This window comes from Trachurus trachurus, assembly GCF_905171665.1.
Source record: "Trachurus trachurus genome assembly, chromosome: 5".
Classification (NCBI taxonomy): domain Eukaryota; kingdom Metazoa; phylum Chordata; class Actinopteri; order Carangiformes; family Carangidae; genus Trachurus; species Trachurus trachurus.
In genome coordinates this window covers 28,578,680-28,601,655 of record NC_139896.1, presented here as the reverse complement: position 1 = coordinate 28,601,655, position 22,976 = coordinate 28,578,680, and the positions used below count along the sequence as shown (strand labels likewise).

Here is a 22,976-nt window from a genome sequence, read left to right as displayed (position 1 = left end):
CAATCTTCCAACTAATCTGAAACTCTGTACAGACTTCAATGTTTTCTCCCGGGAAGTCAAACAATGGATCCTAAGAAATCAGACATGTCAGCATTAATCATGAGCCTAAATTATTTTTAACCTTGGCAATGTGTGAAGTATTTTAATAACTGTATGTTTTGTTAACTGATATGAAATAGGACTATGTCCTGAGTGTTTGTGATGTGTGAGAGGGTGTATATGCATATGTGTATGGATGTTTAGAATGCTATGTAAATTGATAATTCTTATATTTCTATTGTTCTTATTCACCTGCCCAGGGACTACGGATGGAAAGTAGCTAGTAAGCTAAATCCGGTACAAGGCATCTCGTCTCATCTCGAGACTAATGTTATTTTGTACATTGTCCCTGATACAAATAAACTTATTAAACTAAAATTAAACTAAACACAAAAGACATATATCCATATCAACATTAAAGCATATAATCACTTTACAGAATAAAGTCATGGCTTTACTATATAATAGAGGCTATTCATAACAGTAAATGTTTTGAGTCCTCCCACCCTGCCAAACAGGTTATCTGAAAGGTCACATTGACTGAACAGTTACATGGAGTCAAGTTTTTAATCACCTCGTGTGGATGCAGATAAAATGGTGAATTGGTGACAAGCTGAGGCAGGAGAGCAAACTCAGGCTTAGGCTCATAGTCCCCACTGTATGATAGGTGACTATTATTATTACAGTGGTACAACACATTTGTAGACAAAATAAAAATAAATGTAACAACATCAAATATATATTGTATGTTGGTAACAGAGCCAATAAATAAAGGTACTAAACCATATATACTATATATATTCAGCTTCATATCACAAAATAAAAGGGCATCATGTTTCATGGTGTGAATGACAATATTCTTATCCATCTATCTATCTATCTATCTATCTATCTATCTATCTATCTATCTATCTATCTATCTATCTATCTATCTATCTATCTATCTATCTATCTATCTATCTATCTATCTATCTATTCTAGAGAACTCAGGTTTAAAGAGTTGACCAGGAGTTGGATAGCATAACTCAGAGACACTGGTTCAAAACAGTTTAACTTTATTAAGGCTCGGCAGACAGAAATTGGACAAGGACAAACAACAGGTGAGGTTAGTGTGTGTACTGTTGTCATTGACAGGAAAGGAACACAAGATAAAAGGATCAAGGAACAACTAAAATCTAACAACTAAAAAAAATATGCAGCAAAGAAAGGATGGCAAGGTACAGAATCAAAGGCACAGTAAATATGGAAATACCAGGAGCTAATGAGGGAATCAGGAACAGGAGAACAGAAACATAAAGATAGTGATTTACCTTAATCATACATATCAAAGGTTGGCTTTAATTGAAAATAGATTTTTAAAAACTTTATAAACGTTGTCCTCTCTATTCTGTGTGTTGGTTTCAGCATATACACAAGACTCTGTGCTTAATGTGCAGGATGCAGCCCTGACGTAGACACCCGGCAGAGTTTATTGCTCATTACAAGTTCTTTAAAAATGAACAAAATTGTAAGACCTACAGGTAAAAAATAAATGATATTTAAAACATTGTCAAAAACGTTGAGTGCCTCACACCTGCATCTCCATCTCTGATCCACCACTTCCCTTGTAGTCGTTGGCAGCAGGAGTGAGCGTGTTGTCTGGGTTCAGAGGACACTGCTCAGGCTGCTTCGCTGTGTTGTGTGTCTTGTTTTCAGGACGACAAAGCTGCCTGAGGTTCTGTGGAGACAGGGTGGTCAGACAGCGATGGGTCAGTTCACAACAGTGCAGTGCATTGGATATCCCAGCTCAGTGCTCCTCCCTGTCTGTTAACATAATACAATATCTTGTATAACTATCACAACCTATCCTCTGGCTCCATAATGAGGTTCACATGTGTGGTTTAATTGAAATGTCTCAGCCACCACCTGATGGATTTGGTTATGAGATTTGGTTGAGAAACCCTCAGAATGAGTTGTAATATCTCTGATGATCCCCTGTCTTTTCATCATTATTAAATGTTTAGAAAGATGCTTTCACGATGCTCTCCCTCTGGCTTGCCAATGCTGAGTTTATGGCTATCCTGTCCTGTCTTGCCTGGCCTGAGACTGGTTTGGTTTATTACAGTCGTAAGAAAAAGTATGTGAACCCTTTGGAATTTCCTATTTTTCTGCATTAATTGCTTTTCTTTCCATTGCAGGCCTGAAGTTTGCCACTCCACAACACTAATGGTAAAATGTTTTGTAGACTGATACAGTAGGACAGTTTAGCCTCATCAAGGGCAAAATAACATCCAGAGTTTATCAAAGCTTCCTACAGGATAATGTCAGGGTGGCGTCCACCAGCTGAAGCTCAGCAGGACAATGACCTTAAACACTGAAGTAAATCTACGATCTAGATCATCTAGAGTAGCTTCAGTGAAAGAAGATCCACCTTTGGGAGTGGCCCAGTCAGAGCCCAGACCTGAATCCAATAGGGATGCTGTGGAATGACCTCCAGAGAGCCATTCACACCAGACATACCATAATAACATGTCTGAGCTAAAGCAGTTCTGTCAGGACCAATGGTCCAGAATTCATCCTGAGTGTTGATCAGTTCTGATCTGCAGCTACAGGAAACGTTTGGTTGATATTCAACCACTTATTAAATCCTTTTCCCACCTGCACTGTGAATGTTTAATGGATATGTTCAATAAAGACATGACATATTATAATTGTTTGTGTGGTATTAGATTAAGCACATGTGTTTGTTTATACTTGTGACTTAGATCGGATCACATTAAATGACCAATTACTGTAATGCAGAAAACTAAGAAATTCCAAAGGGTTCACATACTTTTTCTTGCGACTGTATGTTGCTGTGAGATTCTGTAATTTCGACTTCCATATACATTTCCTGGATCCTCTGCTTCCATAGCAGATGAATAAATGAGCTGCGGTTTTTGACTATGTGTGGAAAACTTGAGTTAAACTAACATGACAGTGATGTCATCTACAGACACACCTCTAAAACCCATGGATTCAGTTTGTCACTTAACCCTCACATTCAAGTTCTTCTACTTTCTGTTTTAAATTGAACCGGAGATCAGCACTTCAGGCCAACCCCATGAGACCCCAAGTTATTCTGCCCATCATTGCATCTTATATTTGAAAAGGGTAAGTGGGCTACTTAAAGCACTTCACACACACATTCATACATCCGATGATAAATGGGAGGGCAAGTGTGGCTTCAGTGTCTTGCCCAAGGACACTTCAACATGGGGGAGCCGGGAGCTGGGAATCAAACCTTTGGCCTCTCGGTTGGTGGACGACGCGTTCTACCTCCTGAGCCACAGCCATCCGTCTCTGTTTGGATTTATTTCTAGAGCAAGATGCCACTATACATCACTCCCTTATAGTCACTGCTTGACCTGCTCAAGTTCAGTCCTGCATCCTCAACACAACACAACGCAACACAACACAACACTCACTAGAATAATTCCTTGCCTTTTTCATGCTGCACACACTTGTGAAACTATTGGACCACCGTTTTTTTGTTTCATGTTCATTCTCACAGGGTGAGGATGTTGAGACAAACTAAACATCTGTCGTGCATGTTCCTTTTTCAGGTTTTTCTGCTGTTTTACAATTAATCTAAAAAAAATGATGTCAGATCATTTGATAGTGAAAATAATGACCATTGTAACTGCAGGCCTAAGTGCTTCCAGGGTGGAGATGTTCTCTCCATGTCTGTGGGTGTTCTCTCCAGGTTCTTCCACCCACAGTCCAAAGAGCTGCACTATGCACTGAGCAGGCCCAACATTATGACACCGACAGGTGAAGTGAATAACAGTGAACAACACTCCATCATGACACCTGTTAGTGGGTGGGATATATCAGGCAGCAGTCGAACATGTTCTCCTCAGAGTTTATGTGTTAGAAGCAGGAACAATGTTCAGGTTAAGGATCTGATCCAGTTCTCCAAGGACGACTGGGTCTCTCATGTGAACAGCTGCAGTTCTTGTGGCTGTTTCCGGTCTGCAGTGGTCAGGATCTATCTAAAGTGGTCCAAGGAAGGAACAGTGGTGGTCAGAATGTTAGGCCTGATCTGTGTAGGTGGAGACTCTAAATGGTCTGTAGATCTGAACGTGAGTGTGTCTGTAGTGTGTCTATGTGGCCCTGTGATAGACTGGCGACCTGTCCAGTACTCTGCCTTCACACTATGTCAGCTGGGATCGGCCCCAGCCCTCATGGTAAAAATGGTATACACACAACTGATGGATGGATGGATGGATGGATGGATGGATGGATGGATGGATGGATGATTAGTGGGATAATTGAGTAGTCCAATAATAATATTTACCTGTCAATGCTAATAACAGTTTGAACAATTTCCAGGGGGAAAAAAGAGAAACTTTCAAGTTCCACTGTTTAAAATTGTTTTTCTTTCTCTCGTGCAAGTAAATTCAATATCTGAACAGTGTTGGAGTATTAGTTAGTTATTTGCAGAAATTAAAATAATTGCATTTTACAGGCCCTGCTTTTCAATAATATTGGTATTTAGCATGTCCAGAGATTTACCTGTCAAAAGGGTGGGACCTGTGTAAATGCACTTACAGGCACACATTTTTTTTAAAATGGCAGGCCTGGCCCCTAACCTCTAGTTTCTCACATTTTTAAGTGTCATTAGTGTCAAATTGAGTTATTTTGCTGAGCGCAGAGGCATGTGCAGCTGTATCTACTTAATCAGCTCCTCAGTCTGGAGGGCTTCAAACATACACCGCCGCTTCTTTTTCAAGCTTCAAACTTTCTGATGCTGCTTGTTCGACGACAACACTTGTAGCTGTTACACAGAGGATTTGTATTGTACTTGAGTTCTCTTGATCAGAAGTGTATGCCCTCTAGCTTCTAGCACGACAGGAGTATGACATGCAACCACAGACGGACTTGCATGCATGCACTCACAAATAGCTATAGCCTATGTCTGGACAAGATTTAGACTTTAGGAATGTTTGAAAGGTGGCAAATCTGATCCAGAAGTCATTCAGCAGTATGGTGCATTTGATGGATTCCCAACAATACAAATTAGGGTAACACTTTATAATAAGTACACACTATTAAAGCAGAAGTAAGCGATATATTTGTGTTAATATAAGTCTTAAATAGTTATATCTTCCGACAGCAATCACTTATATAGAGTGTTTGGTCCGAAACACGGGTCTGTCAGTCCCTCTGCTCTGCTCTGAGCCGAGGAGAAAACTTTTCTCGTATCCTACAGTTTTTATCCAATGAGGTGAGAGAACGGCATGCAGGGCTGTGTGTGCAGCCAAGGGATGCGCGTGAATGTGGTGACGTAGGGACGAGGACTGGTATGGTGCGTTCAAGGCAACCCGTAACTCGTGTTTTTCCGACCTGTGAAGTCGTACCAGTTCGATCTGGTACGAGTTCACCGGTCGGAAGTTACGAGTGGCCGTTATAGTGACTTTCACAGGTAAAACAGGTCGGAAAAACACGAGTGGGTTGCCTGGAACGCTACAAAATCGTAAGTTGTGACATGAAGCTGTAATTTACGATTTCAAAAGCCTGCCTGGAACGCAACATTAGCCAAAACGACCGGATCGCTTACTTCTGCTTTAAGCATTAATTAATCTTTAAATACTGAATTCATCATTTATAACACATGAATGTATTTATGAACACAGTTAAAAATGTTTTACTCATCATTGATAAGCACTAACTGTATAAACTACACACTAATGAGTATTCATGTGTTATAAATGAAGAATTCAGTATTTATTAATGCTTAACTAATGCTTAATAGTGTGTACTTATTATAAAGTGTTACCCAAATTAGTTACTGGCATTTCCAACAATGAAACTCAGCCTCAGCCTCTTTTTTTTGTTGCAGCCAGCAATGTAGTTCAGTGACAGCCAACAATCCCACAGCAACTACTTCAGAAACTGCATCTATTTTGGACGTGCTCCACTGTTGGAACCTTGCAGCTAATGAGGTGAAACAACAGAGGCAGCCTCTGTCTCACCCTGGGACTGTTCCCTTCTCATCACAATCTGCTCTTGGACAGAGTCTACAGTCACAGTAAGATGTAAGGCCATAAAACTTAAAGTAAGCACTTGTAAGCTATTGTTAAAGGAGAATTCTGGTCATTTTCTACAGAATTCCGGTCATTTTCAGGAGAAAAAAAAAAAAAAAAAAAAGCTTTTGGATGGGAAAAAAGCAGTTACATTCATATTGATGCTTTTTCCCCATCAAAAATCTTTTTTTCCCTCTAAGGTAGACTAAGGTCTACCCTGGAAGCTATAGAGTAAACAGAGCTACGTGATAAAAACACACATGTAGCACTGCTCTCTCATATTAACGGAGTTATGCACAGTCAGTGTTGTGTGGTAAGGAACTGGTGGATGTTGCAAAGCATTTGTAGTGATATTTTGAGCATAATAGAGGCCAAAGTCGGGGTTAGAAGAACTGCCCCCATTACTTCGCTGTTTAACTGCAGTGTAGCGCAGCTAGCAGGAGGAGAGCTAGGTCCAGTCTGGGACCTTGAGCTGTAGAGCGTTACTTAGAAAATGACCGGAATTAGCAATGAGCAATATTAACCCCTTAACACCCAGTGGCCTGTCCAGGATCCAGCAGGCCCAGTAACATGACCCACAGGCCAGTGGGCGTTAAGGGGTAAAAGGGACAAATGGACAAGACTTGATACACACATGTAATAAATACACTCACCTGCCCTATCGTCCCTTTCATCTGTGTAACTTTAAAGACGATCCACAGAGGAACCAGGAGAACGCAGAACAGCCCGAGGGACCAGCCCAAAGCGTAGGCCCAGGTCGGGTAGATGTAGGTTTTGTTGAACTTGAGAGGCCTGTACTTCACCAATGAAAAGATGAAGGTACCCTGACAACAACAACACAATTAAATATTATTTTCATATAGTTATTTTGAAATCTGTGTATGGACAGCACCTGAATGCGTTTTAGAAATGTCGAACCTGCTTTATAGTTTTAGTGTTGGAACTGAATGGGACTAAAACCCCCTGTGGTTGTGAACACATGGCTGCATTAAACTTTATTTCCTTATCCATGTGCTCAGCGGTGTTTTTTTTTTTCTTTACTCCCATGTCCTTCTCCCAATATTAGTTCTGCTCAATGTAAATATCCTCTCTTATGTTTCCTCAAATATACTCCACCACAAGGACCAGGGAGACATATGACATGTGATTCTCTCTCTGCATCAGCTCACAGTGGGGAATATTTCCACTGTAAAATTACACCTGTGTTTTCACCCCAAATGATAAAGAGTCACACCTCACATATGTAGTCTGGTTGTCCATATGAAATTCTCAGGACACGCTTTGGAATTCACATTTGTTAAATTCTACTCTTCCACTCACGACCATGAGAGACTGTTAAAACAACGGGAGGCCTATTGGATCTACACGCTCAGTTTATATGTTCCAGATATTTTTTCCACACATGTTTTCTATACATGGTCACACAGTAAGTGAGGTCCATTTTACACATCATATGACCTACTACAGTTTGTTTATACGTGTAAGAATACGTACTGTATTTGAAATTATTATAGGATGACATGTAAATGGTTTTTATTTATTACTGTTTGTGTACTTAGTATGAGAGTTTTCTAAAAAAGAAAAGGAAGAAATTGTTACAATGTCTGGCTGAGGACTTAGTTTTTTGCATATTTGTCACACTTACGATCATCAAACAAATTTGGATATTAGATAAAGATAATATAACAAGTAAATATAAAATGCAGATTTTAAATGATGATTCAATTTTTTAAGGGAAAAAAGCTTTCCAAACCTACCTGGCCATATGCGAAAAAGAGTTAAATCATGAACTGTGAAAAACCTTCTTTTTTTTTTTAAAGCTGTCATCAATTTAACTATCCACACCCTGACCTGACGACTGCCAGACCTGTCGAATCAAGAAATAACTTCAATAGAACCTGTTTGAGTGAAGTGAAGTAGGCTGAGCGATCTCAAAAAGCATCATGCCACTATCTAAAGAATTTTTTTTTTAAAAGAGGAAAAACAAAATCATTGACACCAGTCAGGAATGTGTTACAAATACGTTTCTAAAGCTTGAGGACTCCAGTGAACCACTGTGAAAGTCATTATGAACAAATGCAGAAATCTTGGAACAGTGGTGACAACCTTCCCAAGATGGCTGCCCTACCAAAATAGACCCAAAGCGCAGCAGCAACTCATCCAGGAGGTCACAAAAGACCTCAGAACAACCTCTTACTGCAAGACCTGCAGGCCTCGCTTGGCTCGGTTAAGGTCATTGTTCATGGTTCAACAAGAGAGAGAGAGACAGGACAAAGACTCTATGGGAGAGTTCAGAGGTCTCTATCAGAAAACCCTGAAGGAGAACGTCCGGCCATCAGTTTGTGACCTAAAGGTCAAATGCTCTTGGGTTTCTCCATTAGTGGATGAAGGCTCTCACTGTGGTTCACTGGAGTCCCAAAGCTTTAGAAATGTCTTTGTAACACATTCCTGACTGGTGTCAATTATTTTGTTTTTCCTAAAAAAACATTTCTTTAGATAGCGGCATGATGCTTTTTGAGATCTCTCAGCCTACTTGACTTCACTCAAACAGGTTCTATTGAAGTTATTTCTTGATTCGACAGGTCTGGCAGTCATCAGGTCAGGGTGTAGAAAGCCTTTTCCCTTAAAAAATTGAATCATCATTTAAAAACTGCATTTTATATTTACTTGTTATATTATCGTTATCTAATATCCAAATTTGTTTGCTGATCGTTAGGGTTAGGGTTAGTTGGGAGAGTCTCTATCAGAAAACCCTGAAGGAGAACGTCCAGCCATCAGTTTGTGACCTAAAGGTCAAATGCTCTTGGGTTTCTCCATTAGTGGATGAAGGCTCTCACTGTGGTTCACTGGAGTCCCAAAGCTTTAGAAATGTATTTGTAACAATATAGACTGATGTCAATGATATTGTTTTTTTTATCTTGAATTTCTTTAGATCGCGGCATAATGTTTTGGTTTTTGAGATCTTTTAACCTCCTTCACTTCATGCAAACAGGTGTTTTTTTAAGTGATTTCTTGATTCAACAGGTCTGGCAGTCATCCGGCCAGGGTGTAAATAGTGAAATTGAACTCGGCATTAGGTTCATCACAGTTAGTTCATGAAAAACCAAGAAATCAGGAAGGGGGCAAATACTTTTTCATGGCACTGTACTTTCCTTTTGCAAGTAAAGACAGTGGGAGTTTTAAACAAATAAATCCCAACTTTACTCACATCCTTTCCTCATCTTGCTACATTTCCATACAGTAATGAGTGAGAGGCAGAATCAGAAGGAGACTCCAAACATCAATTAATTTGATGTTACTCATGAGAAAAAAAGGCACAGAAAATAAATCACACTGCTACTTCTTCTTCTTATGCCACTCACCAGACAGACAGCAGGGGTAACGTATAGCCAGCAAAGTTTCATTACCCCCGATGGGCGATAACCAACCATATCTTCAATGTTGTCATAGAGACGGTCTGCACCTGGAAATTAAAAAGAAATATACAAAATAATATTCATACTGGACAAAATTAACATATACTGTACATTTAGGTTACAGATCAAACATCATGCATTAGTCAAATGTAGACTTGTAGTGTGAAGTGGTTGGCTTCATATTCAGGCAGAAAACTGTGTAGGTTATAAAAATGTACAGATGAGATAAACAAAATTGTGTAATTTATGACCTTACTTCACAAACAGTTATGATGATATACCTGTTAGATTTATAGTTGTTTCTGTTACATAGGCATAATAAAAGACCCTTAATAAATGGCAGATTTATAATTGAGCCTACAGTATATGTGAGGCATATAAATCATAAGTGATGTTTCTAGGAAATGTGTCATGAGCCTCTTCACTCTTCACTCTGACTCTACATTAATATATTTCATGTTGAGATAAAGATCTGTTTTTGATCTTCATCAGGTTTCAACCTGACAATTAGATATGTAGTTTGCTTGTAGCTGTTGTGGTTGCTATACTTGTATTTAACATAAGGTAGCTTTGCTGAGGTTAATAACACCACAGTCATATAGTTTCTCTCCCTAACCTCAAACCCCCCCCCCCGTGCGGCAGAATTTAAATCCCCCTTTGGTAAGAGGTGGGGCGGCGAAGAGGAGGGGGCAGGATGAATGATGTGTTTTTATAAAGTGAGTGTATGGAGCTCTCTTAGATCTTTTGTGTTCATTCTCATTCAAGGGAAGTGCCAAAGAAACCCAACACCCCTCCTCAAGAGGATCTGATATCCATCAAGCTTAAACAGGAGAAATGGAGGGAATAAAGTGAACATGTGAGGACAAAATATCCACTCAAAATCAACTGTTGAAGCACCACAGGAGGGAGGTACTGGGCAGAAGTGAAAAACAAGGAATGCAAAGTGGGTAAGGGGGAACTAACTTTGATGAGTAAACAACTTACAGGGTTCAAACACCATGGAAATCAACAGTAAAATAAAGCTAGCAGTTTTCAACCTAGAATAAAATAGTGGTTTGTAAATCATTGTGTTTAGAGTAACTGCAAACCGCCCCTCCTATGATGAGGATAAATCAGAGCTGAGCAGAACTGGATTTTCAACATTATTTAATATCATTATTAATACACGGTTGCCAATAAAGTTGGAATAATTTTGTTTTCAGACACATTCCTAATTGTGGTTTAATTTTCACAGTGATTACTGATGTTTAGAAGAGATTGATCAATAAAGTTTTGAGAAAATATACATGTTAACAATCAATCATTGTTACAATCAGGTAAAAAAATATATTTTATTCCAACTTCATGGGCAACCGTGTATATTAATATCATTACAGATTTGACATGGCATAAACATAAATCCATGCTGTAATAATACCTTCAGTTTTGGTGTTCAAGATCTTATGACAAACAGAACACGGCATGTTGTAGCTGAAAAGTAAAGTAAATGTGTCAGTGCTCTCTGGTGGACAAACCATGTAATGGTGTCACTAGATCCAGTTTTTTTTTCTTTCTGGAAATTCTTGGCACTCATTGGTTGACACATCACTTCCTATACTCTGCATGGGAGGAGATAAAATCAACAAACAAAAAACAACTCAGACTCAACTCAGACTCTTCTTCAAGCATGTCCCTTTATTAAGAGACCTGTCAATCACTTTGGGCACTATAGCTTCAGTTTATATTTCAACACAGCTGGTATCATGAGGCTTCCTCTCAGGTATGACTGGTTTGTTTTTCACAGCTTTACGTTCCTTGGGCAGAACTATTAGATAAAACTGCTGCAGAAGGTTTGGTTTGTGACTTTCTTATCAAACTAATGAACAACTAGTGCTGTGACGTAGCTCCTTTAGCTCCTACTAACAGTTTTTGCAGATCTACAAGATGCTTAAATGGACTTACATAGAATTGGGGGAATTTTTATTTATTTATTTTATTTTATTTTAAATTTCTAATAAATCAATTTGATATAATTCATGATATTGAATAGATATAGTATCCTAAAAAATAGATGTCATACATGTGATTTATGTGAACATGATGTGCACTTTTCTTTTTCTTTTCTGAACTGTTTAACCGTAACCCTCCAAAAAGTAATTGTGGGTTACATCTATAGTCCAACTGCATAATGAAGAATATACAAACAAAGCTGTAACAGACACGGCTTCTCTGACTGGTGAAGGTGTACAAAGACAGTCAGATCTGAGACAGTACCAGCTCTGGTAGCGTTAGTATTAAGGTTCAAAAGAACACAAGAAATATCAGAAGAAATATACTCCTACACCAAACACACTGTTGTGATTACAGACTCTATGACAAAGCAAGTAAAAATGGCAAAAAAAAAAAGAGGCTCTATCAGGGAGCCGACAGTAGTGAGTGGGTGAGGGATCCCTCCTCTGTCTCTCACCCTGAGCTTTCTCCTGTTTTTTGCTTTTTCTATGGAGTTTTTCCTCAGTGGATGTGAGGGTCTAAGGCCAGAGGATGTTGTTATGATGCTGTGTAAAGCCCTTTGAGACAAACTGTTTGTAAAAATGGGCTATACAAATAAACTTGCCTCCACGCTGCAAAGCTGAGCTCTGAGATCCTGAAAGAAAACATGTATTCATCCGAGCCCTAATACAACCTAAGGGAGAAGAATCAAGTCTTTTAGCAGAGCCCTTAGCCTGGGCACAGGACCGACGCTGGTGTAGTTTACCTACAGGATCCATTTATGGACAATTTCAATATCTTCTGGAACTACAGACTGATTTAAATCTGATCCAGGCGGCCCGGTGCCAACGCCCGTCATGCTGTGGGTATCTCATACCCAAACAAGAATGTGTGGATAAGCACAAAGCACAGAACACACAAGCACACACAGAACCCCCCCCCCCCACCCCCCAACCTGACCCTCTTCACTATGTCACAGTTGAGCCAAAATCTGTTTCCTTTCCTGTCATAAAAACCCTACAGCTGAGATCAGCCCCTTTTTTCCAAAAGTCAGATTGTGCTAACAAATACTTTCTGACCTGATAAATGAAAATATATCTGTATTGTATGTTTTAAATTGAGACCTTGCTGATCTCCTGGTGCCGCAACACTGATAGAGGCTTGTCCTTCAAAATTTGTAGACACAAGACACAACAGTGAAGGAGGAGGGATGGCAGCCGTTTTCTGCACCGTGAGTGCGTACTCACATGGACCTGGGTGAATTTCCATCACCTCATGAGTTTACCATAGCCTTTGGCTAGGAGGTGTCATCAGGCTGAACACAACATTCACTGAGTGTTTCAGCCCTTAAAGGGATAGTTCAACATTTTGGCAAATTTGCCTATTGCCATAATCCCTATAGTTTTAGGAGTAGGTAGGTTCATTACCTTTGATTGTCGGTGCAAGCTGTTTTTAGATCGGCGGGGCAGAGACAAAATCTCTGCACGGCGTGTGGTACTTTTGCCTTTCCCTCATCAAACTCATCAAATACACAATCCAACAACTCCAAAACACTCTCGTGGACAAGTTATGACCTGCACATTCACCACGCTATGAGATGATAATGTAACGTTATGTTACGTTATGTTATTTTCAAGGCAAATTCGTAGCCGGAACTACATCCCAGACACGGCTGGTCGGTAGAGTGACTTCAAAAGCAGGGGGCTTTTGAAGTTCTAAATATTTGCTTCATGTGTCGTAATGTTACATAATTATACGTTATTATTGCATAGCGTGGTGAATGCGCAGGTCACAACTTGTCCACCAGAGTGTTTTGGAGTTGTTGGATTGTGTATTTAGTTTGAAGAGGCAAACATGAAAATACCGCGCAGCTCGCGTCTCTGCCCCGCCGTTCTAAAAACAGATTGCACCGACAATTAAAGGTAATGAACCTACTTCTAAGACTATAGGGAAATTTGCCAACATGTTGAAATATCCCTTGAACCAGCTTTCAAACCAGCGATGGTTAGTGAGTCCCTCCTCCCTCTTTCCTTCCATATCCAGCAAGAAGTTAGTTGTTATTCCACCCAGATTGGGCCGGCTGCTTGTTTCTGACTCATATAACCAGCCACAGACATGACAACAGGTGCCAACTTTGTTTCTCTATGAGCAACTACCCGTGACTGTCCTTCCTCGCCTTGGCACTCTTGAACTAAGGTTTGGTACTGTACTTCCTGGATATTTTTTCATGGTCCATTTCACTCATTCACTCTCCCATGGTACTGACAGCTCAACCAAAACAATTTAAACTTCTTTGGTTGGCGGTAGTAGGCTACAATATCTGGATGGAGCCTCATGACTTATTAGAATTCCAACATGCACACAATAAACCTATTGGTATATTGTTGATTAATGCAGGATAATCATTGTGACTCACCATATATCCATCCAATTGCTATGGACTGACACACTGAAAGTAGAAGAAGGTTGTTCCCACTACACACATAATGGTCGAAGAGTTGAAGGAAATACAAGCCACCCTGCAGGAAGACAGAGGCTCCATTGTTACTGCACATCAACGCGAAAACAACACACCTTTGTACAAATTCAGGTTTTGCTTCACTGCAGCTCTCCTGCTCACCATCTGACTAACTTTTTATGCTAGCTTTCATGCAGTGCGAATGAACCGACCGTGAAAATGAAAAGTTCTGGGAGACACCGACTGGATCTCTCACCTCTGTGACGAGCAGGAGGCCGAGAAAGAAGCAGACAGTGCAGAGACAAAGCAGCAGCAGCTCTCGGCGGTAAGCTCTCCGAAACACAGTGGGGAACATGTCCGTCACCGAGGTCATCAGGCACTCAAGGCTCACAAACTGCCAGAAATAAATGAGCAAACTGTATGTGAGCAGTCTGATGCTACATTAATAATTAATTGTTAAAGAATGTAAATATGTTATATATATACAAATATCTCACCTGTGTATCTGCCCCCAACAAGATGACCATGATGAAGAAGCATATGGCCCACAGCTGAGGTAAAGGCATCATGGCTACTGCACGTGGATAAGCAATAAATGCTAAGCCAGGTCCTGCATCAAGACACATGTTCACTCATTTAATGCCAGTTCTATGATTCATTCCACTCACATGTTTTATCTTTCTTTTCTTTTTCTTTTTACAATCAAACTAATTTGATGGTTGTTTTTAAAGGGGCTATAATCGATACTACAACAACATGACAATGTGCTGTAGAGGTTGCGATGAATCATCTGAATCTGCTGCTCCACTTGGTTTTACTGAGTTCTGGTTCACTCACTCATCTAACAGCAATGTTTTGGGCCACAGCAGACATCTGTTTTCAACTAAAAATTGTGTCCACCGCTTCAGCACCAAGCTGCAGCTGCACACAGTTAGAGACTTGCCGGTGAACACAGTGGAGCCAACAGGAGCTGGTGGAACCCAAAACAGAGCTAAAAGGGAGTGGATTCACACCTGCTGGATTTGTAATGAAGCAACGGTTCTCTAAAATGTTTACCACATCAATTTAAAAGTTGATGTGATGTCACTGTTTATTTATAACTTGTTCTTGCTGCTCCTGAATCCTGTCACGTGACATTCTTGGTATGGATTAAACAGTTGTTTGAAATCACTTCGCAGGCACTATATCATTTGACTCAAATGGCATTATTTCATCCTTGCAATCAGGAAGAAGCGGTGTTAAAGTTTAACATTTAATCGTGTTTCTAAAACCAACTGGTAAAACATTCAAGCTACTGTAAATATGGGCAATACTTTAAACTTTTAATCATGGCCTGATCAATCTGCAGTTATTGGTATGATGTAGAAAATCTAAGTAAAAGTGTAAGATAATTGAACTGTGACACATTCTTGTACACCATGAATTATTTAATGGGTATTAAAGAATTGGGACCAAGACAAAGCGAATATGCACCAAGTGATGGGCTACTAACTCCTCTGAGAGGTGTATCTAATGTAGCGCTCTGAGTGTAGTTGTGTAGTGATGATTTTACCAGAAGCTGCCACTTCAGATATTGGAAGTCCTTGCTCATAGGACATGAAGCCCAAAACAGAAAAGATCGCAAACCCTGCCACGAAACTGGAGCCGCCGTTCACCAAACAAAGCACAAACGTGTCTCTGAGAAAACAAACACCAACCCTGTTCAGCAATTTGTCCCACTCAGCAGAAAACACAATGCCAATAAGAAAATCTGCAATCTAGCTGCGTGTGAAAAACGCCATCTTACAGTGGAATAAAAAAAATGATTTGATAACTGACGATGGGTGTGGAAGGACTGTTAACTGAAGAGTTATTATCAATCTACAGGTTGAAACAAGTCTACATTTTTTGAATAATAATGCCTGCCAAAAAAACTTAGACGATAGGATTTACTGTGCCTTATCATGTTACGATCTTGTCGTTTCCCTGAATCACGTGTTGCCCTGACTACACTGTAGGAAATAGTTGAGAAACTTGTGCAGGTTCTGGATTGTTAGAACTTGCAGGTTTTTGTTGTCACAAGACATCCAGTTTGCCACGTGACCATTGACGTGTAGTGCACATTTCACAATATCTGAGAGATTCTACTTGGAAAAAAACCAAACCATAATAGAGAACAAGAGAAAATCTAATGGCTAGAACATTATAGACCAGCCTTCTGTACAGTATCTGCTTTACAAATGCATTTAAATATAGGACAAAGGACAAAAAGCAGAGAAGACTTACTTGTAACAATCATTGTTATACTGATTGTAGCTACCCAGGGCGGTCAAACTCCCCTGACAAATCCCAAAAGAGAAAAGAACCTGTGCGCCTGCGTCCATCCAAACCTGAGCACATTCCAAAACATTAACATCAGTTAAGTTTTTTTGGTTAAAGTGCTGATGTGTGTGTATTATAAAGATCTACTGTATTTGGGCCTCAGACTGAGGTGAGAGCTTGTCTACTGTGTGCAAAATAGTTGAGTCTTTACTTACTTGAGGGTCCACCAACCTTTTTGGGTCAGGATACAGGTAGAAGGCTAAGCCGTTCATAGCTCCGGGCAGAGTGAGCCCACGAGCCAGCAGAACCAGCAACATGAGGTAGGGGAATGTGGCTGTAAAGTAAACTACCTGTCGACAGGAGGTGAAGACAGGTTATTGCTTTTAATGCAGAGCAGCTGCAGCCACTGAAAAAAAAACATCCTATATGACAAACATAAACATACCTGGCGTATTTCAGTTCATACATAGCACGTTCAGATCGCTCGTCCGATCGTATCATTCGGACCAAATGATATAATTGGTCAGACTTTTCTCAGAACCATACAAAAGTGGAATAATAAAGTTTTTATCCCTGGTGGATTTTTCTCACATTTTAGTGTGACACCAGTTTATTATTAGCATTTTAACTTATACAAAGAAAAGTGTAAAAGTTCTAGAAAGGTATTGCACTTGAAATATTAGCAATTTCCCATTGCGACAAACACTACATGGTGGCTGCAGCATGGGTGAATGGCCCAGAACATATTTCTCACATTGTGGGACAATAAAGTTAATCTTAATCTTAAAGAATCTTGCATTGGCAGAGGTGTCACTGGTCAAAGGACCAATGAGCCTCATGCAAGAACCACTCATCAAAAACATACAAAGAATTCGGTGTTGGCCTCTATTGAAGGAGCTCTACCTTTCCGGTGGATCTCACTCCTTTCCAAACACAGAAGTAGCACAGGACCCATGCCAGTAAGAGACACAGCGCCAGCTCCCACCTCAGGCCTCCAATCTCATCAATCCCCTGGGATATACCCAGGACTCGTCTCCTGGGAAAAAAAAGCCAATGGTAAAATCGTTTGAAGACAAAACCATAAGAAGGAATGACTGAGTACTGTGACTGGGGTTAAAAATCAAAGGTTCTTGACACACTAATGACACAGATTAAGATGCCATCCATACTGTATCATGTTGTACCTTGTTCATACATACCACTATTTGCAATTCATATAACACGGAAAAATACTCCCATCTCCAGGTTATTTGTCTCACACACTGACCTTTGACAGGCAGAGAAGTGTGTTTTAGGTCATGAGGGACCTTGACCTTTGACCCTAATCCACTAAATGTTAAATCAGTTCACTGTTTTTCAATAATTTCGGTTTTATTTTGGAAACATGGCTAAATATGGCTGCCAAAATCATTTGCATCATTTAAAAGTTAAAGGGCTCATATTATGCAAAATCCAGCGGTCCTATGTGTTCCCGTGGCCTTTCTATGACGCCTGGAGGTGAAAAAAGTCTTAAAGCAGAAGTGAGTGATCCGGTCGTTTTCGCTAATGCTGCGTTCCAGGCAGGCTTTTGAAATCGTAAATTACAGCTTCAAGTCACAACTTACGACTTTGTAGCGTTTCAGGCAACCCACTCGTGTTTTTCCGACCTGTTTTACCGGTGAAAGTCACTATAACGGCCACTCGTAACTTCTGACCCGTGAACTCGTACCAGATCGAACTGGTACCACTTCACGGTCGGAAAAATACGAGTTTCCTTGAACGCACCATAACAGTCCTCGTCGCTACGTCACCACATTCACGGCGTTCCTTGGCTGCACACACACAGCCCTGCATGCCGTTCTCTCTCCTCATTGGATAAAAACTGTAGGATACGATAAATGTTTTCTCTTCGGCTCAGAGCAGAGCAGAGGGACTGAGAGACCCGTGTTTCAGTCCAAACACTCTATGTAAGTGATTGCTGTCGGAAGATATAACTATTTAAGACTTATATTAACACAAATATATCACTCACTTCTGCTTTAATTGATTGCTACACTTTTTTGAGATCGTGTCTCCAAACGGGCGAATTGGAAGTGCTGTGCAGCTTGACATCATGAAGCGTCGAACTCAAGTGACTCCACCTCCCGGTACTTCCTTACACTCCCCCTGGGCCAGTCTAGAAAAACGTGAGCTCCGCCTGCTGAGACTTTTCCACACACACACTCACTCTCTGTCTCTGTCTCTCTCTCTCTCTCTCCCCAGTCCGTCATTTGACATGAAGCGGTACGGGAGGAGCGGTACCGCGGCCGCCAGATGATCAATTATCAACTTATCCCAGCCGGAGGTCTTTTGCAAGCATCAGCATTGAGCTTCAGATTTTTGATCACAATAGTAAACAATTTACAGAACAAGTTTCTTAGAAACACAGAACATGGATATTCTTAAGTGCATCAATGAATTAAGTGCTAAGGAAAATGCAGTTTTTTATGATCAGACAGTGCGATTATTAGGCCTATTTATTTATTTTTTGTGATAGTAATGTTCTAATAAAAATAATGTTGATTATGGTGTGTGTTTGTGTGTGTGTGTGTGTGTGTGTGTGTGTGTGTGTGTGTGTAGTGAGTGACTGAGTGAGAGAGAGAAAGAGAGAGAGAGGAGAGAAATGTCGTTCTACTGACCAAATAGTCCTACGCTGTTTTCTCAGATCTTTAGGCTATTTACTTTAATGAAGACAAACTAAATGTCATGTCATTCAAATCGTCACTGAGTGTGAGTGTGTTGCTTCTCATGCACAGACAAGGGTTAGCCTATATTAGAGACCACGGACAAATACTGAGCAGTTCTGAGCTAGGCAACATTTAAATACAGCTCAAAAATATGCCACCAATTCTGAATGGGCATTAGTTTTGTGGTGGTAACAGCATGTTACTTGAACTGATCAGGCCACCATCACATAAAACATGTACAAAGGTCAAGGTTATTTCATGTATTCCAATGAGATTCTAGGAATCACTTACTCCCAGAATTCTGTTGCTGGTGTTGTTGCATTCGCTGTCCAGTTGGAGGATCCATTCGTTTTATCAAATTCAACACAAGATTCTGAGAAGAAAAACAAAACAAACGATGATAGTTTATATTCTAAGGAACCATTTTACACTAAATTGAGATGTGAAAATCTCTGGAATAACACTGTATGGCTGTGTGACTTGAGCTATCAATCAATAATGAAGAATACAAGCAATTTATTGGAAATTCTCATGTTTGTATATTGATTCAAATTCAAGCTCGTCGGCCTTTTCTCTCTTCCTGCATTTGTGTTGATATAAGTGACCTGGATTTTGTATCTGTCGACTGGTCTTACCTGTGTTCCAGCTGTTTCTGCAGCTGGCCCAGGGGACTTCCGCACTGAAAGATGAGAAGAGGTAGAAGAAGGCCCATGCCTGGATGACAATGTAGGACACGGCAGCGTATGCAATCACCACCTGGGTAGCGTAACCAATCCCTGTGGAGACAGACATGGTGCAGCTGATGTTGATTATTGACAAAAAACAGAAAATGAATAATATGTAATGCAGCGTGTATAATATTTATATTCTTACAGACACAGTATCAGTGGGACACACATGAGAAGAAGTTATGTCAGCTGCTCTAGGGACAGACTTGCCTACGTACATAGTAGCATGGTACAGTGATCTTTAAACACCAACTGAAGGTGTAGAGTTTCTTCTCACTATGCCAGCTGGCAAACCTGCTACCACTAAGGTTAATGGACTGGTAATACCTCTTATAAGCCCTGGCTCCCGTTGATACATGGAAACAGACTGAAGCTCTGCACATTCATCGTGGATGACAACAGCTCATATAACCATAATTCATTCCTGAGTGAGGAAAGTCTGTCCATCAGTTTAGTGATATTTATTGCTGTGCGTGACAGCATAATTACATGAATGCCTTCGATGAATGAGAAGGTGTTGATCCACATTAAGAGGCTAAGTATCAGGCCCTTAGGGGAAAGGCAATGTATTTTTTCATTTGAATAGACTCCTGAACACTTATTAAAAGACTGTACAGATTTTGGTCTGACAAAGACTATGCCAAATTCAATTCTAACAGGGCTGGTGAACAGGAGCATCCATTCTCAGGTGTGATAAAACAGTCCTGGTAACAAGTTATAATAACACTATTAAGCATAATTGAATTCATCATCTATAACACATGAATACTCATTAGTATGCAGTTTATAAACAATAAGCACTAACTGTATTTATAAACTACATACTAATGAGTATTCAAGAGTTATAAATGAAGAATTCAGTATTTATTAATGCTTAACTAAGGCTTAATAGTGTAATAGTACTTATTATAATGTGTTACCACAATCCTTAAAGGGATATTTCAACATTTTGGCAAACTCGCCTATTGCCATATAGTTTTAGCAGTAGGTTCATTACCTTTAATTGTCGGTGCAAGCTGTTTTTAGATCAGCGGGGCAGACACGCAAGTTGCTCAGCTAACGCAACGGAGGCTCATGGTATTTCCACATTTCCCTCATCAAACTAAATACACAATCCAACAACTCCAAAATGCTCTCGTGGACAAGTTGTGACCTGCACGTTCGCCATGCTATAAAATAATAATGTATGATGTCACATTACAACACAGGAAGAAAATACTGAAGTCACTCCGCCCAGCAGCCGTGTCTGGAATGTAGTTCTGGCTACACATTTGCCTCGAAAACAACTCCGTCTCGTAACGTTCCATGATTATTTCATAGCGTGGTGATGTGCAGGTCACAACTTGTCCACCAGAGCATTTTGAAGTTGTTGGATTGTGTATTTGATGAGTTTGAAAAGGGAAAGGCAAAAATAACACACGCCATGCAGAGCTCACGTCTCTGCCCCGCCGATCTAAAAACAGCTTGCGCTGACAATTAAAGGTAATGAACCTATTTGCCAAAATGTTGAAATACCCCTTTAAAATACACACACATGTAGATTATCACAGCTGAATCTACATGAAGTGAGCTACAAGTTCCTCATTGTTCTGAAGTCTAAACAAACCAACAAGTCTGCAAAACGTCCAGTTGGACTGAGGCCAGTTACAGATAAGTCATGGTCAAATTAGGCAATGCCAAATTTACAGTATCAGAGCAGCAAGAGGTATTCATATTAACAAGTCATCAGTTCTGTCATTTCGCCAAACCTGAGATATGCTCATACTAATGTATTCTTACATTGCCAGTACTTTATTATGACATTATTATTTCCTATGCTGACTAAGTACACAGATGTATCGACGAAAATGTGTTCATTGTGACATCTAATCAGCCTTGCAATAGCACATTCATTGTGCACACAGGTATGGAGTTTCCTCTAGTTTGAATTGTTACACTTCACCCTGAAAACCCTGGAGGGCATGACACAGATATCTGTTTGTACATACTGGACAGAGGTGTGTCAGTGAAATCTGAGGGGGATGAAGGAGTATCTTTATACACTAATCTGCTAATTACATAATACTGCTCTGTTTACACTGACCTTCAAACAAAGGGCAGAAGTGCCTCCAGCACGTGATACATCCCTGAGATGTGAACTGGCCCATGGCCGTCTCCAGGAGGAACATGGGGATGCCACAGGCGAGCAGAAACAAGACGTACGGGACCAGAAAAGCACCTGAAACATGATGGGTGTGACAATCAGAGAACAACACTGTTCTCTCAGGGTTCACCTGAGACGCATCGAGCACAGTCGTTCATGATGGTGAAAAACACGTTCAGTGAAAGTTGACAAAGATTTTACAAAAAGATTGTTTGTGCTTTTCATTTTAAAGAACTCAGTCTCATCACACATCACTTCTTTAACAGTAATGGGAGGCACAGCTGTAAAGGAAGTGATCATGTTTTATTAATATTAATCAATGACTGAGTGACTATCCCAAGTTCACAAACAACGGTCTCTTTTGTTCCGTGAGCTGCATTTGAGAACCCAAAGAGAAAAAAACAAAACAAAAAACAAAAAACAGTGGCTTATGACTGCAATCTCTTGAGGAGTCAAGGTTATTTTTCCACATTTGTTGGCTTTCCATTTTGATTATGTGCAGTTGCTTGACTTGTGTGGGATGATTGCAAAAGTAAAATGCCTATACAAATTAAATTTTTTTCCTGGAGCTGGCATCCTGCTTACCTCCCCCATTTTTGTAGCACAGATATGGAAACCTCCAAAGGTTCCCGAGCCCGACCAGGGTCCCTGCCACAGCCAGCAGGAACTCCACCTTGTTCGCCCATTGGCCGCGGTCCAACAGCTGCGTCTTGGTTGTCTTGGTCACCAGCCTGTTATCTTGATTGGGCATCTCAAGGCTGTTTCCTTTGATGAAGTCTCTTGACATGATCAAAGGCAGAAACCTAGATTAATCACAGATGAAACCTGTCCAGAAATGTCCTTCCACCTCCTCCACATTTATAGGACAAGGTCTTTCAAACCTGTGGAGCTCAGAGTTATGCACAGAGACAAAAGTACTCAGCTGATTATTTGGCTCTGCTCACAAGCTTTATTTATTTATTTGTTTGTTGAACTTTAAGCTTTGCCGGATTATGAGGAATGGAAAGTTTTCACCAGCAGGTGTTTATCAGAAAGCTTGCACTTATTGGAGCACATGCCAGAAAGAGAAGTCATGCATTTAGCAGTCTGGTGTAAAACAAAAAAGCACAGTGAAGCACTTACCCCTCCCCCAAGAGTTGCTTACAGCAACAGCAAACTGATCAGTATTCCT

General features: G+C 40.3%; 1 protein-coding gene across 1 annotated transcript; it reads right to left on the bottom strand.

Annotated features, from left to right (window-relative positions):
* Nucleotides 1–1,606: 1,606 nt before the first annotated feature.
* On the bottom strand, nucleotides 1,607–22,592 carry LOC310986172 (sodium- and chloride-dependent GABA transporter 2-like; the record flags this gene model as incomplete). Its single annotated transcript, XM_083971986.1, has 14 exons — nucleotides 1,607–1,756; nucleotides 6,740–6,910; nucleotides 9,449–9,549; nucleotides 13,887–13,989; nucleotides 14,185–14,322; nucleotides 14,426–14,538; nucleotides 15,481–15,605; nucleotides 16,194–16,297; nucleotides 16,445–16,579; nucleotides 17,133–17,265; nucleotides 19,226–19,307; nucleotides 19,570–19,710; nucleotides 21,746–21,880; nucleotides 22,391–22,592. 14 exons carry the CDS (start codon nucleotides 22,590–22,592, stop codon nucleotides 1,607–1,609), a joined length of 1,833 nt encoding a protein of 610 aa, XP_083828112.1.
* Between the last annotated feature and the right edge of the window lie 384 nt (nucleotides 22,593–22,976).